This window comes from Neofelis nebulosa, chromosome 4 (assembly GCF_028018385.1).
Source record: "Neofelis nebulosa isolate mNeoNeb1 chromosome 4, mNeoNeb1.pri, whole genome shotgun sequence".
In the NCBI taxonomy this organism is placed as follows: Eukaryota; Metazoa; Chordata; class Mammalia; order Carnivora; family Felidae; genus Neofelis; species Neofelis nebulosa.
In genome coordinates, this window is record NC_080785.1 from 97825248 (window position 1) to 97840972 (window position 15725).

General features: G+C 49.6%; 1 protein-coding gene across 5 annotated transcripts in view; it reads right to left on the bottom strand.

Annotated features, from left to right (window-relative positions):
• GLI3 (GLI family zinc finger 3) overlaps positions 1–15725 on the bottom strand; it is a 281330-nt gene that overhangs the window by 133298 nt on the left and 132307 nt on the right. The window contains exon 1 of one of the 5 annotated variants that reach the window (XM_058725478.1): positions 5234–5615. The exons of the other annotated variants lie outside the window; for them this stretch is intronic. Coding sequence (XP_058581461.1) covers positions 5234–5357 — 124 coding nt within the window. The 5' untranslated portion in view covers positions 5358–5615. Of the gene's footprint in view, positions 1–5233; positions 5616–15725 lie in introns of those variants that run through there. 5 annotated transcript variants of the gene reach the window in all.

The following is a 15725-nucleotide window of genomic DNA, read 5'->3' on the forward strand; positions in this document are numbered from 1 at the left end:
ACCAGACTCTAAGCTCTCAGACGGCCCTTGCGCCCCTACGCAAGCGGTCCCCCTCGCACAAGTATGGGACCACTCAAGACTGAGCTGTAGGCATGGCTGTGGGGGATAACCGCTCCCAAAAAAGACAAGCGCTTACTCTGTCCCACTACCATGCCAGGAGACAAGGAAATGAGTCCCTGTCCTGGCAGGCACACTGTCAGATCAGGATTGTCCGCTTTCCATCCCAGGCTATCTGGGCATGGGGCCAGGTGGGGTGTCGGAACCCCATAAATATTTATTATAAGAAAGGTAAAGGAGGCAGGGAAGACAAGGAAGGAAACTGAGGCCACGCAATGGCAGTGGTGGACCAGGCCAGTCTCCCACGTGGGGGCTGCAGATTGCTCCATCACCGCACAGGCCTTCCCACAAAAGCAGGGGAACCCAGAGACGCACCTGCCATCTCTTTGTAATCCTCCCTGTGCAGGATTCCAGGTGCTGCCCACGTTCAGAACATGCACAGGGCCACCTCCTGAGGGATGCCTGCATGCCCTGGGCAACGTCATCTCGGCCCTGCAGGGCTGCCTGCCGCACAGCCAGTCACTTCATGTGGGCACTCAAAGCCCCCATCCAAACCCACCCCGCTGCAGGCTGAGCGGACAATGGCGGATGCTCAGAAATCAATGCCCTCCCCACGTTGGGCCTTTTCCAAGATGCCGAATGTCCTTTTCCCGCCAAGAAAATGTTGATGCTTCAGTGAATTCAGGATACTTGAGAGGGCTAACACCCATATGGAAAAAGCTCTTTGACACAAAAGGTTGGAGGTCAAAAGTTTAAAAGCTCAGGACAGAAAATGACAGGGGCCCCTTTGCCCACACTCTCCCTCTTTTTGTCAATAACATCAAAGGCGCTGGCCAGCTCTTAATGCTATTATTGTTACGCCTTTGGAATCCATTGAAATTCCAGCACATTTATTGCACACCGGGAACACTGAAAGGCTCTACTTTCCTTAAACTCTGAATCCTCACTGTCTATGAAGCCTCGTGAAGCAGGAGCACACAAAGCATTTAGGCAAAGAGTTTATTTTAAGTGCTTCTTTCGCCATGATTGTAAAATAATAAAGCACACAAAGTGATCCCCTTGCAGGGATGAGCAAGGAAACGAGAGAGAAGGGGGAGAATCCACTGCCGATAGGGTTAAAAAAAACAAAAAAAAAAAAAAACAAAAAAAAAAACCTCCTTCACATTTTTTGGCTCCTAGGAATGCAAGAACTGAAATGTTCTTCATTTTTCTTATATTACTACTTCCTCCACAATCCTAGAGGAGCTATTAGGCACATATTTTGCACATGCGTACAAAGACATTGGCCACGTTACCTTATATCAAATGGCATCACTTGAGGGAAACATCTTTCTGCTTAAGAACAGTGCTCTATTAACATGGCACTGACCGCCATGGCATCCCCATCATTAATGATGGAGGTGACCAAAGTGTGGAAACGCTCAATGCCTGAGACTTTCCCTGGTCCATGAATAAAGCTGAGCTTATCAACTCATCACACAGATAGTAGGGACCCAGGAAGGATGAAATTCAAAGGAAAAAAACCCAAAATCTATTTAAGGTCATCATAACCTCATGCCTGAACTCTCTCTCCACCCCTCCTGGAACAGTGGCCATCTGGCAGTGTGTCCTGTCAGCCCCTGATGAGCAGGGTCACTCACCTTACCTCTCACCTGCCTCGTCCACTGTCCGTGCACGGCCCCCACGCTGAGGGCATAACAGAAGGGAATGCCCTCAAAGGTCCATCGTGTATACGTTGCTGTCCATTCTGGGTGTACAGATAAAAACCCCCAGAGCTGCCCGCATGTGGATTCAGAACAACTCCGAGGTCCACTCGCCAAAATTCACAGTGGGACTTCCTCTCTTGTCGGCTGCCCTTCCTTGGCCACCATCTCATCTGACTTCCTATTTATTGATTATTAGCCTACTTCCTTTGGGGCTGCTAAATAAATTTCAGATTATGTCCGATTTGTTGTCTCTAGAAGTACCTGCTCTCACAGTGATGTCCTTGGATGTCTAAACTGTACTGCAGGCAAGAGGCACCTCGCACCCCAAACTTCTGGTACAACTCCTCATCATGCCTATAGAGAACAGAGGCCACTTGCTTCCCTCGTCTCCTCCATGTTTCCTACTGTCCAGACAAGTGAAACTGCCCAAAAACGTCCACCAGGAATTCGAATTGCCACAATTCTGCTTTACGACTGAGGTAATGGTAGATAAATGGGGGTGTCAACAAACCTTCTAGTCTATTCAGCTGGGCACTGTCTGGGACCCTTGATTTAAAATTTTTTTTAAGTTTATTTTGAGAGAGACAGAGACGGCACAAGACAGGGAGGGGCAGACAGGGAGGGAGAGAGAGAAAATCCCAAGCAGGCTCCACACTGTCAGCACAGAGCCCGACACAGGGCTCGAACTCATGGAACTGTGAGATCATGATCTGGGCCGAAACCAAGAGTCGGATGCTTAACCCACGGAGCCACTCAGGCACCCCAGCGACACCTCTTTCCAGAGAGGCCAATGGTCTTAAGACTACTTTCACTGAGCAGGGCCTTTGAGATTGCTGCCTGCATCTCTCTCCCTGAGGCCCAAGCTCGCCTGGTCACTTCTCCCAACTGCTGCCAAGGCTGCCTATGGCCCACCGGCCTGCATCCTACCTCGAACCTCTGCATCGATCCTGGAGAGATGCACTTCCTCAGGAGGTGATCTAACTGGCCGGTTCTTCCCTGGGCCCTCCATCAGGACGCGGCAGCTGTCACCTTGTCTAAAAAGGCCCAGGCTCTCAATGTGATCTCCTCCTGGGTCCTCTCTTCCCTCTCTCCAAAGTAACCCTGGCTTCTAGACCAATTGCATGGGACCCAGCCTTTACAAACTACACTTAGTAGGTGTCTAAATTCAATGATGTCCATTTCTTCTTCCCCTCTGAGGGCAGAGAACATGATCTACTTCTGGAGTCAATATCAACACCTGGTATACCTGCGTACCCCAAAACCCCAGGGACTATGGCCTCAATACATAGACATGCATCACCCCTGGTAATGGTGGACACACCCTTCCAAAGATGACTGTATCCTACACTTTTGTCAGTGAGTTTCCACTTGCCAGAGAGGAGTCTAGACACATTTCCAGACAGCAAGGCTGCTTCTCACCCTTTGTTGTTTGTAAGTATTAATAAAGACCCCAAGAACGATAATTTGAGAATCTCGATGTATTTAAAACAAACCATGGGTTTATTTAAAAAAAAAATCTTTTTTTTTTTTTCATGAACCGTGAGATCATGACCCGGGTTGAAGTCAAATGCTTAACTGACTGAGCCACCCAGGCGCCCCCAAAGCATGGGTTTAAAAACGGATTCCACGAAATAGACCAAGTTGATGGTAACCTACTGGTCATCTTGGAGCTAACGTCTAGTTGCACAAAATTTATCACCCATCCCGTAGGAGATTTTAGAAAAGCCATGCTTCCCACTCAGTTTCCCCTTGTCCAAAATCAGAAGGCCAAACATTTAGCACACTGAATAATGAATGCATGTGGCAGCCTTTATAGGGCAGTACCTACAAGGTACACCCTCCCCATAATAAATGGCTGCTCTCCCTCTGTCCACACAGCTAAAAATGCTTCCCACTTTAAACCATATTTTATAGATTTACATAGAAACAAATGACAGTAATGACTATAATCGTATTTTTTTTTACCCACATAAAAAAGCCAGTAAGACCCGGCCCTATTTACTCCACAATGTTGTCCAAGGGCCAAGTGACACAGGGGAAGGTGGTTCATAACTACTAAAGTACTCACATTTAAGGCATTAGTGTTGATCCTAAGTGCTTCTTCTTCAATACCAACATCCAAATAAACATGGAGAGTCAACACCTTTACACAGATACTTTCAACTTCAGACCTCATCTGATTGTTCAGCCCAAGTTTCCCCCTACACTCAAGCCTTCACTGGTCACAAGCCACATGAAGCGTTCTCCATGCCTTTCTCAGTGAGCTCTGTAGCAAAGACCCAACTCTGTCCCCTGAATTCCAGATTAGCCACACAAGGTTGTCAGCTCAACCATTAGGAGAGAGAAAAGAAAAGGAAAAAAAAAAAAAACAAAAAAACAAAAAAACAACCACAGAACATTCAAATAGCTATCATTCACTGAGGACTTACTGTGTGCTAAGGATTACCCTAAACACTTTTCACATAGTTTTAAAGTCTTTTTTAAGTTTATTTATTTTGAGGGGCGGTGGGGGGGAAAGGGGAAGAGAAGGAGCAGGGGGGCAGAGACCGAGGGGGAGAGAGAGAGAGAGAGAGAGAGAGAGAGAGAGAGAGACAGAGAATCCCAAGCAGGTTCCCCACTGTCGGCGCAGAGCCCGATGCAGGGCTTGAACTCACAAACCCTGAGATCATGACCTACACCGAAAACAAGAGTGAGACGCCTAACCCACTGAGCCACCCATGTGCCCCACTTTTCACACAGTTGCAAAATTGTATTACACAACTACTCGGTGAAGTAGTTGATTGCTCTGTGAATTTCACAAATGAGAGAACAGGGGTGAGAGAAGACAGGAGGTTAAGGGCATTCAGGTAGGAACTGGCAAAAGCTTGGCCTCAGGTACAGAGAACCCTTCCTTGAGCTACAAGCGTGAGCCAGGCCCCCACTCAGGGGGCCCACGCTTGCTTTAATGTTCCACCACTGCCATTTTGAAATTCTTAACAATTTTTGAGCAGGGGCCCGCCATTTTTCTTTTGGCAGTAGGCCCCACAAATCACCTAGCTCACCTTGAGTACAGCAATAATTCCCCTCACAGGTATCCTGCCGCTTCAGCAGCTCAAAGGCCTCCTCATCCATCCACGCAGTTATCCCTGGGAGCCCACTTCCACCCCGGCCTGAGGCGGGAATGGCGCGGGCCTTCCTCCTGGGGGGCCCTTATTTCAGCCACACAACCTCTGGTCTAGTCGCCCCAGCGCCTCAGACACTTCTCCCAGACCTCAGGGACCCAGCTCAGCAGGCTGCAGGTCCACAACATGTCTGGCCCTGGAGGATGCAGGCGGTCCCCACTGAGACCCCCTCTGGCTAGCCAGCCTCCCCTACTGCTAACAGAGTCGCCCCACCATCCGCCAGCCATCCTGAGGGCTAATTGGCTGGTTTTAATCAAGACTGAATGAAGCAGAAGTCCCTCTCCACATAAATAAATCACAATTACTAACTGCAAGACTTGAACGGCTTTCTCCTCCCCTGTGGCCTCGGCAGAGGAATTCCCAGGCCCGCCAGGGCAAGCACAAAGCCCCAGCCCGGCCCCGCAATATCCGCTCGCTGGGCTCCGTTTATCATTTCAACAGTTCCTTAACGACTCTTCCCGGAGGGGAGCGAGGCCAGACTGTTTTCCTTCCCTTCACAAAGCAGATATGCATGGCTTATTTGAATGTCTCCAACGTTTACTTTAGTCCCGGTTAAATACCTTCCACGGCAGAGTCAAACAAACAGTTCACTTCATTAGAAAGGCAAACAATTTAGCGAGAGAATACCAGCACTTGAGGGGGACCGAGCTGGGCCGGGAAACCCTCCGCCCAGGAAACGGGGGGCCTGGCGCTCAAGCCCGAGCAGCAGCGCGTGGAACTCACTTCAAAAGCCCTTTCACAAATACTTCACACATTCACTGGTAATTAACAGATAACCCCAAAGAGATTATCTGCCCCGAGGCTGAGGGCCCTAGAGGATTATCCACAGGGCTGCTCGGGAGAAGGCAGAGCGGGGAGGGCACACCTTTTTTCTAGAAGTTCAAGTCAATAAAATCATCTGGGAAAACACCAAAGTGAGCAGCTACCCCTGGTTTAAAACAATGAAGTAACATCCCATTGAAACAATATTCATTTTACCAACAGCTGCAGTGCTGTGCCTGGGAAAGACACGCGTTCCCGGGCAACAAGTGGGTGCACCGACAGACAGAAAGTTCCGGACAGGGACCAGGACAGGAGTGTGTTCGAAGATACCAGCTCTGGGCCCTCCCAGCACACACCTGGGGCACACGGTAAGGCCTGCGGGAAGGATCATGAGCAGATTAGAGCCAGTGCCTCTCTGGCAGCTGTGAAGGACCCCACAGCGGAGAGGGTCAGTGGCCCTTGAAACCTGAAGTCACCTGTGGGACAGCAGGCAAGCCCCCACTGCTCCAGCCAGATGCCTCAGCCTGGCCTCAGAACCCCTTTGCAGATGGAGACAGAGCCCCACGCCTGTCACCAGCTTCCCCCACGCCAGTGTACCTCAGGGCCTCACATCACACCCTCCCACCCACCCAGAGCAAGAGCACAGGAAGTCATTTGGGGCGCATATTTAAAAAACAGAAGGACTCCACTCTCTTTCTTCTTCAAGAACACACTTATACCCCCAGCCCCACCCCACGACCGCCCCCCACATATACACATATCACAACAGGAAACTGTAACATCAAACGAAAATGGTCTGGACGGTGCAGGCATCATCTTATTACACTTGAATCTGGGGTTTCGCCCATGTTGTGGTTGTGCTGGACAGGGTCAGATTAAGCAATTCTGGTACTCATGGCTTTTAAGAAGTTGGTAAACCTCAAATGCCAACTGCAATAAATCATACAAGTCTCTATTAAAACTATAAATCACTCATGAAATTTAATACTGTCATGAAGAGTAATTAAGCGCTAATGTAATAAATCTACAAGAGAAAAAAGAAACACAATAACACAGAATCTTACGAGTAAGGGATTGCTCATGGATTAGAGCTTTACGACAAATCTCTGTGCCCCCTAAATAAAGCCTGCGTGTTTTCCTATCCAAAGCCAGAGGTCCTCAATGGAGTTAAAAAAAAAAAAAGAAAAAAAGAGAAAGAGAAAGAGGAAGAAAAAGAAAAAGAAAAAGAAAAAGAAAAAGAAAAAGAAAAAGAAAAAGAGAAAGAGAAAGAGAAAAAGAAAAAGAAAGAAAAAGAAAAAGAAAGAAAAAGAAAAAGAAAAAAGAAAAAGAGAAAGAAAAAGAAAAAGAAAGAAAAAATCATGGAAGGGCCACATTCTCGAATAAACTCGGGACCAAGAGCCAAACATAATGCCCTTCTTTTCTATAGGAAAACACCTCCAAAACTTTACTTCCATCTCATCCTATTGAGGAAAACGGAAAGGAATGAAGAAGTAAAGCGGAAAACGAGAACAGACAGCCCAAGAGGCATCTGGGTTTGAAAGGAAGTTTTAGGAGCAAGTCACAATAGTTTTTCACGATGCTCCCATTTCACGTATACACCCTTCACATAACTGCTTCGTCGCCGAGGCACAATTTTTTTTCTCACTTCTTCAACTACTCTGAATCCCCAAATTTTAGATAGGATAATGAGAACCAGGAATTGTTCTGGACTGCTTCAGTCACACACCGCCTCAGGACTCCAGAACCGGCTGGTAGAAGGTGAACCAGTAAAAATCGATTCCCGGCACCGCTGTTTCCCAGGGGCTGTGTGGGCCCTGTGGACAGGAAGAGCCTGACAGGCCTTCCACCCAAGAGGAGCACAGGGACCCACGTGTCACAAGGATCCCAGCTCAAAGTCCTGGAGAAAAGATGGCACTTAGGTGAGCAGTGGGTAGTGGGGTGGAGAGGAAGGAAAAGGGTCAGAGAAGCCTTTTCTCCTTCAAGAAAAGCCTTGTTACAGAGGTGAGTGGTTTGGGGCCCCTGGGTAGCTCAGTCAGTTAAGCATCAACTCTTGGTTTCGGCTCAGTCAGGATTTTGTAGCTTCTTGAGTTCGAGTCCCACTTCGGGCTCTGCACTGGCAATGTGGAACCTGCTTGGGTTTCTCTCTCCCTCTCTCTGCCCCCCCCCCCAACTTTGTGTTCTTTCTCTCTCTCTCTCTCTCTCTCTCTCTCTCTCTCTCAAAAATAAATAAAAAGTAAAAAAAAAAAAAAAAAAAAAAAAAAAAAAAGGTGAGTGGGAGCCTGGGGAGGGGACCTGCAGAACAGGGGACACAGAGCAGCAGGCTGAGCTTGGGGACCTGTAAGGATCTTGGGGGTTGTTTCACAGCAGGGTGTTCCAACTTCAGTGTGGCTCCAAACACGTGGCTGTTTTGTTAAAATGCCAGTTACTGGGCCCACCCTCAGAGCTGCAGATTCAGTAGGGGGGTGGGGGGGCAGGGCGGGCTTGCAGTTCTAACAAGTTCCCAGGTGGTGCTGATGCTGCTGGTCAGGGGACCCACTTTGAGAACCACTGCCCCAGAGCCGCGTGGAAGAAAATGAGACCGTGCCTATGTCCCTGGAGAGACGGAACTGACTGACGGGCACTTGGGAAGTACTGGCTAGGTGGTAAGGGAGACTGGGTTGCAGCAGGATGAATTCGGTGAGGAGTAAGAGATTGACAGGCTCATTGGGGGTGGGGATGAGTGGGCAGAGGATGGATAGATAAGAAGGATGACAGGGCACAGGCATGAGGGACAAGGGTGGACGGATGGCAGATTCCTAAGGTCTCTCTTCCATGGCACTGGGGGTGAGGGGCGGCCAAGAGGAAAGGCAGGCAGGGGCCCCAAAGAGAGGCAGGTGGAGAACGGTTCCATCTGGGACGGGTGGGGTTTGAGGAAACCAAGGCATCCAGGCTCCAGCTAGATGCCTGGATTGAGGTGGGTCCACGTCTGGAATTCCGGAGCCAAGTCCAGCCTGGAGACCGGAGGTGCACCCACGGGGCAGCTGATACCATCAGAGGGAGTGAAACTGGCCAGGAGAGGGTATAGAAGGATAGGAGGACACCTGGGGGAAGGCCAATCGTTAGAGACGAACAGAGGAGGACAAAGCAGGGCTGTGTGAGGAGGAAATATCAGAGACCCAGGAAAACCAGCAGTGAGTGGTTTGGAAGAGCCCAAGGGAGGAAGCAGATTCAAGCAAAATGCACAGAGGCCAGGCTGCCTGGGGCACAGGGGGGTTGTGCACCACACCACAGGAGTGAGGGAGGTTGAGAGAGCAGAAGAGATAGAGATGCCCTCCCACACCCTCAGGAACGTGGCCCTTGAGAGAGAAGAGAGGGTAAGAGACCAGACAGTGGCTAAAGGACATCCAGGGAAGAGCTGCCTGTGGGTGTTTTCACTTTGTTTACAGATGGGAGGCACCTGACTGAGTGCTAAGTGGAGGGGATGGCACCTGTCACCAGGCCAGAACAGGAAGCAGGTTAGCCCCATTCATTCCCCAGAAAGGGAGGGAAGGGGCTGACTTTGAGCTGTTGGGTCAAGGACCTGATCTGTTCCCATCCCTGGCTCACTTGAGAAATGTCAGACCCAGCAGCATGGCTGAGTCAGAGGTGCCTCTTTTAAAATTGAGGCCATATGGGGTGCCTGGGTGGCTCAGTCAGTTAAGCGATCTTTCAGCTCAGGTCATGATCTCACGGTTGGTGAGTTCAAGCCCCGTATCAGGGGTTTGGAATTCTTTCTCTGCCCCTCCCACGCTCACTCTCTCAAAATAAGTAAAATAAACTTAAAAATAAAATAAAATTGAGATCATAGTTTGTTTGTTTTTAAGGTAGGGACTAGGCCCTTGCTTTCAGGAGTTTTGGCTTGAAGGATGCCTTCAGAATAGTGACGCTCCTTGCTTCCTTCCCACTGGCAAAAGGAATTGCTGAAATCAGCCAGGAGCCTGTGCTCCTGGGTCCCTCTGGACCCCTGGCCCACAACTGTACCTCCTTTCCCCCCTGAGATGCTCTCAGCCTGTAGAGAAAGGAGGCGGGGATTTGAGGAGCCAGATCAGAGCCAGGGAGAGCAAACAGAATGAAACAGAAATCTACAGTAGAAATCCACCGTCAAACCAGATTCTAGCCAAGCACCAGGTGCCCCCCAGAGACAGCTGTCTAAAAGCCGGACGTGAGCCCAGAGACAGGGGACTGCACCCAGGAGTGGGGCAGAGGCAGGTGGGGGCACTGGGTACTGGCTGCAGGGGCCAGAGGCCCAGCGGGTTTTACTAAGGGGCAGCAGCGGGGGCTTCTCTGAGCCCGGCAGAAGGGACGTTTAATAAAAGCTGTGGACAATTTCATCCCTTTCACGGCCCTGAGTTCGGTCTTTTTATTTATGGTCCCGGACACGCTGTGGGAGATCAGAGGAGCTGGGAAAGGAGCGGGAAGACACAGAGGCAGAAAGAGTTAATAGGCAACAGCTTTTAGAGGGTAAAGCGTTTCGGAAACAGAGAATTCACTGGCACTCCCTGCTGCTTTTATTGCTTTCGCTCAACAGCTGGAGAAAATGTTTGATCAAAATATTTGTATTATTGTGTTTAAGTGAAATGACATATGACAGCTCATTATCCCAAACTCCGAATTCCCACAGCATCTGTCACAGCCACCCTACTAGAGACAGTCATTCGCCCCGGAAGATGGAGAGGAGTGGGGGGGGGGGGGGGGGGGGGGGGGAGATGTGAGGCATCAGCAGGCATCAGACCAGACCCCAGACGTTCCCAGTCCCACAGGCCCCAGACTCCCAGTAAAGGGGCCGGTCACTGCTGGAGGGACAGACCAGCCCCTCCCGGGGCATCAGCAGCCCTCCTTCCTCTCCTCGGCCAGGAGCTTGGGGATAACACCCCAGGTTTCAGTGGCCGAGGACATGGTCAGCCAGGATCTCCCCTCTCAGACATTATTTGGCAAGATTATTTGGCAAGCTCCATTTATTAATCTGAATTCTAACAAAATGTCTCTCCCAGGCCTTCTGCCTCCAGGGAGATTTGAAATTCGAAGAAAATATAACTTTTTAAAAATCATCATGCCATTTTCTGCACCCTGAAGTGAATAATTATGTGATGGCACAGAACTCGTCTTTGTAAGCCTAACTCCCTTTTCCATGACAACCTCTGAGTAAAGAAAGGGTCCCAGTGCTGCTCCTGCCATGTTCTCCCAGGATACCCTGCGGAACCCGATGGAACAGAGATGTCTGATATGCTCTACGCCAGACACTCAAGGGAAGCAAGTTCATCTGTCGAGCACTTACTGCGTGCCCAGCCCACTTCTGAGAATTTGATTGACCTTGTTCAATTCCCACAACAATCCCAGGAAACACGTGGTATTATTTTCTCTTCCCAGATCAGGAGATTGGTGCTCAGAGAGGCTAAGCACAGGCCCACGGTCTCGGTGCCCATGTGGACGAGAAAGCGCAAGAGTGAGGCTCTGAACCCAGAAGGTCGGGCTCTAAGGCACCTCTGTTTCCCACTGCCTCCTGGTGCCACCCACAGAGAAGTGACGAGACTGCTGGATGCCCTTCCGAACGCTGGGCTGGAATGCACACAAATATGCCTGCATCTGCCCTCTTCAGCACTCATTTAACCAATCCAAATGCTTGGACAGAAAAGTGCATGTCCCCTCATCTCTGTGCCCCTGCGCAATATACTGCAGAGACGTCCATCCTAATGGCTCTAAGTTTTAGCTCCACTGCAGCAACTTACCAGTGCAGACCTCTGGAGCCCTCCCTCTTGAGACTTCTGAGCCCCAATTTCCTCACCTACAGAATCAGGAAGGTGAACCATTGCTGCTTCGTGGCATACCAATGCCACGTGTGGCAAAGAGCCCTGAGGACGTCCCCCGGGATCAGCCATTTCTCTGAACATCCATTTTCTCGGGGATAAAACCTGCCGCACCCACCCACAGGCCGTTTCAGGGATCCTAAGCAAAATGAGATAATGTATATAGAAGTGTTCTATGACCTGAAAGTGCTATGTCCGTTTCCGTCCTGCCATTTGGAACCATCGTAATGCCTCGTCTGTAACGGTGCTTTTGACTCAAAAATTAACATGTCCCTAATGCCGTCATGGGCCCAACTGCTCAGCTACCCCAGGAGAAAGCAAAACGAGCACCGTGCCCAAGACGAGGGTGGTGCAGGACTCTCTCCACCCTGCCTGGCTCCAGAGATGGATGAACCACGACTGTCATAGCCAATTCCTACTCAGTCTTGTCACACGTTTTGAGGCTGGGACACTTAAGCTTGGGTGGACACAAGGCGCATACTCCTGAACTCTAATGGTGGAACACTTATGAAAATAATGCACTCCCTCCTGGGACTAAAGCCACCACCCCACCTGGAGAGGATGGTGATGTCCGGAGCACCGGGGGCAGAGGCTGAGAAAGCTTTGCCCCAGAAGACCAGCCTTCGCCAGCTTCCAAATGGCCCACACTGGGAATCCCCGGGACATGCCATTTTCAGAAAAACCAGCTGCTGTGTCAACAGTAACTTCGTGTTTCGTACGGTGAATGCCAAAAATTAGGGGTAGGAGGTACAAATGCAAACCGAGATTTCACTCTCATCACAACACTAACCTTGAATGATTACTTCCTCTGAATTCAATGGCAACCAGTAATCCACCAACCAATAAATGACTCAATAAATAAATCCACCAACCAATGAATGATTCAGTACATAAAACAGGGCACAATGAATAGTTTTTTAGGTTAATTGTAACAATGATTTTCAGTAGGTTTCTTTCCCTCCATAACGTCAGATTTTTCTACAAATAAACATACAGTATTTGAAAAGTTAAAACAGAAAAACCACTTTCAAAACAGAGCCCGATATTCTAGGAGCTTCTGTGGAAAGCATGCTCATGCCAGGATACCTTCTCTGCATGGGCACGATTCCCCACCTTCGTGCTAATCCACTTTTTTCTTTGTAACCGGCATCAACATGTCTTTGTAATGAAGAACTCCTCATTCAATTACGGGTTAAAGTCTGTGTCATTCTCACACACTATTCCACTGAGCCTAAACACAGGCAGCTTTCTCAAAGCAAGTGGGTAGTTAACACGCCAAGTCAATCAAAACCCACTGGACACCGCGCCGCAAGTGTTTTCTTAGGAAGCTAAAAGCCAGGCTTTCCGGAGCTGTCCAGTACAGCCAGAGCACCTGAGAAGACCCTTGGTGGCTGTAACTATCCAGCAGTGTGTGTCCAGCCTCTATGCTGCAGAATTATTAGAAGGTTATAAGTCACCTGTTGTCATGGGTTTAATTGTGTCCCCTGAAGAGATACGTCAAAGCTCTCACCCGTGGAATATGTGAATGGGATCTTATACTGAAATGCAACTATTTATAAAAGTAATCAGGTCACTAGGGAGGGCCCTAAACCAGCAGGACTAGTGTCCTTCAAAGATGAGGGCGCAGACAGGTCGAGGGCCACGGGAAGGCAGGAGGAGACACGGGAGTAATGCGGCCATTGCCAAGAAACAGCTGGGCTACTGGTAGCTGAAGACGAGACAAGGAAGGCGAGGTTTCCGAGGGACTGGGGACCCTGATTTGGGGCTCCGAACCTCCAGAACTGTAAGAGAGTAAACATCTGTGTTTTAAGCCACCCTGTGTGTGGTACTTTGTCATGGCAGTCTTTGGAAATGCTGTGGTTTTGAAGAGAAGTCCTCATTCTGTTCTCTTCCTGGGCAGAAGCAATGATGAATATTGACGAGAAACAAGATAAAAATTCTCAGAAAATCTGAGGAGAGCAAAGCACATACAGTAGGCTTCTGTCATAGTTTTGGCTGTGGAGCATCCATTTCTTCTTCCCAAAGAACTCTGACTTCCTTTGGGGAAGGACTCCTCTATGGTAGGTGGGCTTTCTAGGAGCCTCACCCTCAGGACGGCGAGGGCTCCGGGCCCTGACAGCCGAGGTCTCTTCTGGGAACCTGAGACTTGGGTGAAGGGAGGGGGGAAGGAGAAGTGGCCACAGTTCATCGCCCATAAGAGACTATCCCTCCTCAGGGCCCAGCTGACCATTCCTGGCCACTAACGCCACCTGCTTCACTAGATTTTTGGACCGTTTTTGGCTTCTGACGTCATCCCAGAAACTCCTGTTGGTGCAAGAATTGGGATCAGTTTTTGGTGCCAGTAATCAAACAACCCTGGCTGAGGTGAGAAGAAAACCACCCAGCCCAACCGCTGAGGGGCCAGAGCGGCTTGGGCAAATCACTTCAGGGACTCCTCAGGAAAGTCAGGAGACTACTCTTTATCTGGCTGAAGGCAGGCTCTGGGTCAGGTAACCCCAAATTCTCATCCAATGCCTATGATTAGGTTGTCTACGATTCTAAATGTTTCTGCTGAGGAGGTGAGTTAGGGAAGGTTGGGACATGGGCCTGTGAACTGCAAGTATAGGCCAGTCCTGCTCTGGCTTGCCCAAGTCAGGCAGGGCCTTCCCAAAGCCTAGTCCTAAAAACTCCCTAGTTACAGGTACACGGAGTGCCGTCTCCGCGACCGACCACACCGGTGCCGCGATGCTTAACTGAGGCATAGCGCAGCACACGCCAAATTCCAAACCCGAAAGGCTTCAAAAGCTTCATCCTGCAGATTAGACCCTGCATTAATTATACGCTGCAGCAAAAACCGGATCTCTTCACGCTCAACCAGCCTAAACCAGCAAACACCTACTGTCTCACGACTTCGGTGGGTAAGGAACGTGGGGGTGGCTGAGCTGGGAGGCTCAGGCTCAGGCGCACTCATGAGGCCGTGGTCAAGCCGTCCACCTGGGCCCCGGTCACCCCAGGGCCTGACTGGGGATGAGGTGCTTCCTTGCTCACTTGTGGAGCTGCCAGCAGGCCAGGTTCCTGCGTCTGTCCAGGTCTCTCCACAGGCTGCCTAAGTGACCTCAGGACAGGCAGGGCGGCCGTGTCACCCAGAGAGAACAAGCCAAGAAAGTGCAGGAGAGCCACCCTGGAAGAAAGCCATCATCCTTGAGTGACCTAATGTCAGAAATGACCTCCCCTCACTCCCACCTGCTCCATTTGCTAGAACAGTCATTAAGTCCATCCCCCTACTTGAGGAGGAGGGATTAGCCCCACTTCTTGAAGCAGGACAATCAAAACTCTGTGGACATATCCGTACAACCACATGGTGCCATAAATAGCTGAATTTCTTATCTAATCTCCAGTAGATTCAGTGAAATAATTCAAAGATCAAATGTATCCTATTAAAAAGGAAGCAGGGCTAGGGGCCAAACATTGTGGCTTTGATCCAAGTTCCGACAGTCGCTCCGTGTGACCCAAGATAATTGGCAAACCTCTCTGTGACTCTTTTCTCAGCCGTTACGCTCCGGCCAAGCACTGTGCTAAGTGCTCTACCCATACTATCTCGTTGGATCCTTTTATCATTGCAGTGAAGTGGATATTTGAACCTTCATTTTGCAGCTGCAGACACTGAGTCACAAAGAGGTCAGAGAACTTACCCAAGGTTACACAAGAGCCAGGCTGGACCCCTAAATCTGCCTCTTCGGAGAGAAAATGACACATGAAAAGGTCCAGAAAAGAGCAAAAAGTAGAAATAAAAGCATACCATTTTTGAAAAGGCGTTACCATTAACCATAAAAGACAGCAAAACTGATAAAAGAAGAGATAATAATCGTGATGACTATGGGTTTGCTCTAGGATGGTGTGCTACGTGAGCAGTCAAATAAACTGTTAGCATTTATTGTATTCCTTCTTGTTCACTGTAACTCCCGTGTGGACCCCATATGCCATGCATACAAGAATGCTTATTACTTCCACTGGAGGAAGACAAAAGCATCACGCAGTAAAATGCTGCCTGACAGGCTACTAGTTAAGATTCTTTTGGGGCATCTGGGTGGCTCAGTCAGCTGAGTACCCGACTTTGGCTTGGGTCATGATCTTATGGTTTCATGAATTTCAGCCCAGGATCGGGCTCTGTGCTGACAGCTCAGAGACTGGAGCCTGCTTCAGATTCTGTGTCTCCCACTCCTCTGCCCCTCCCTGCT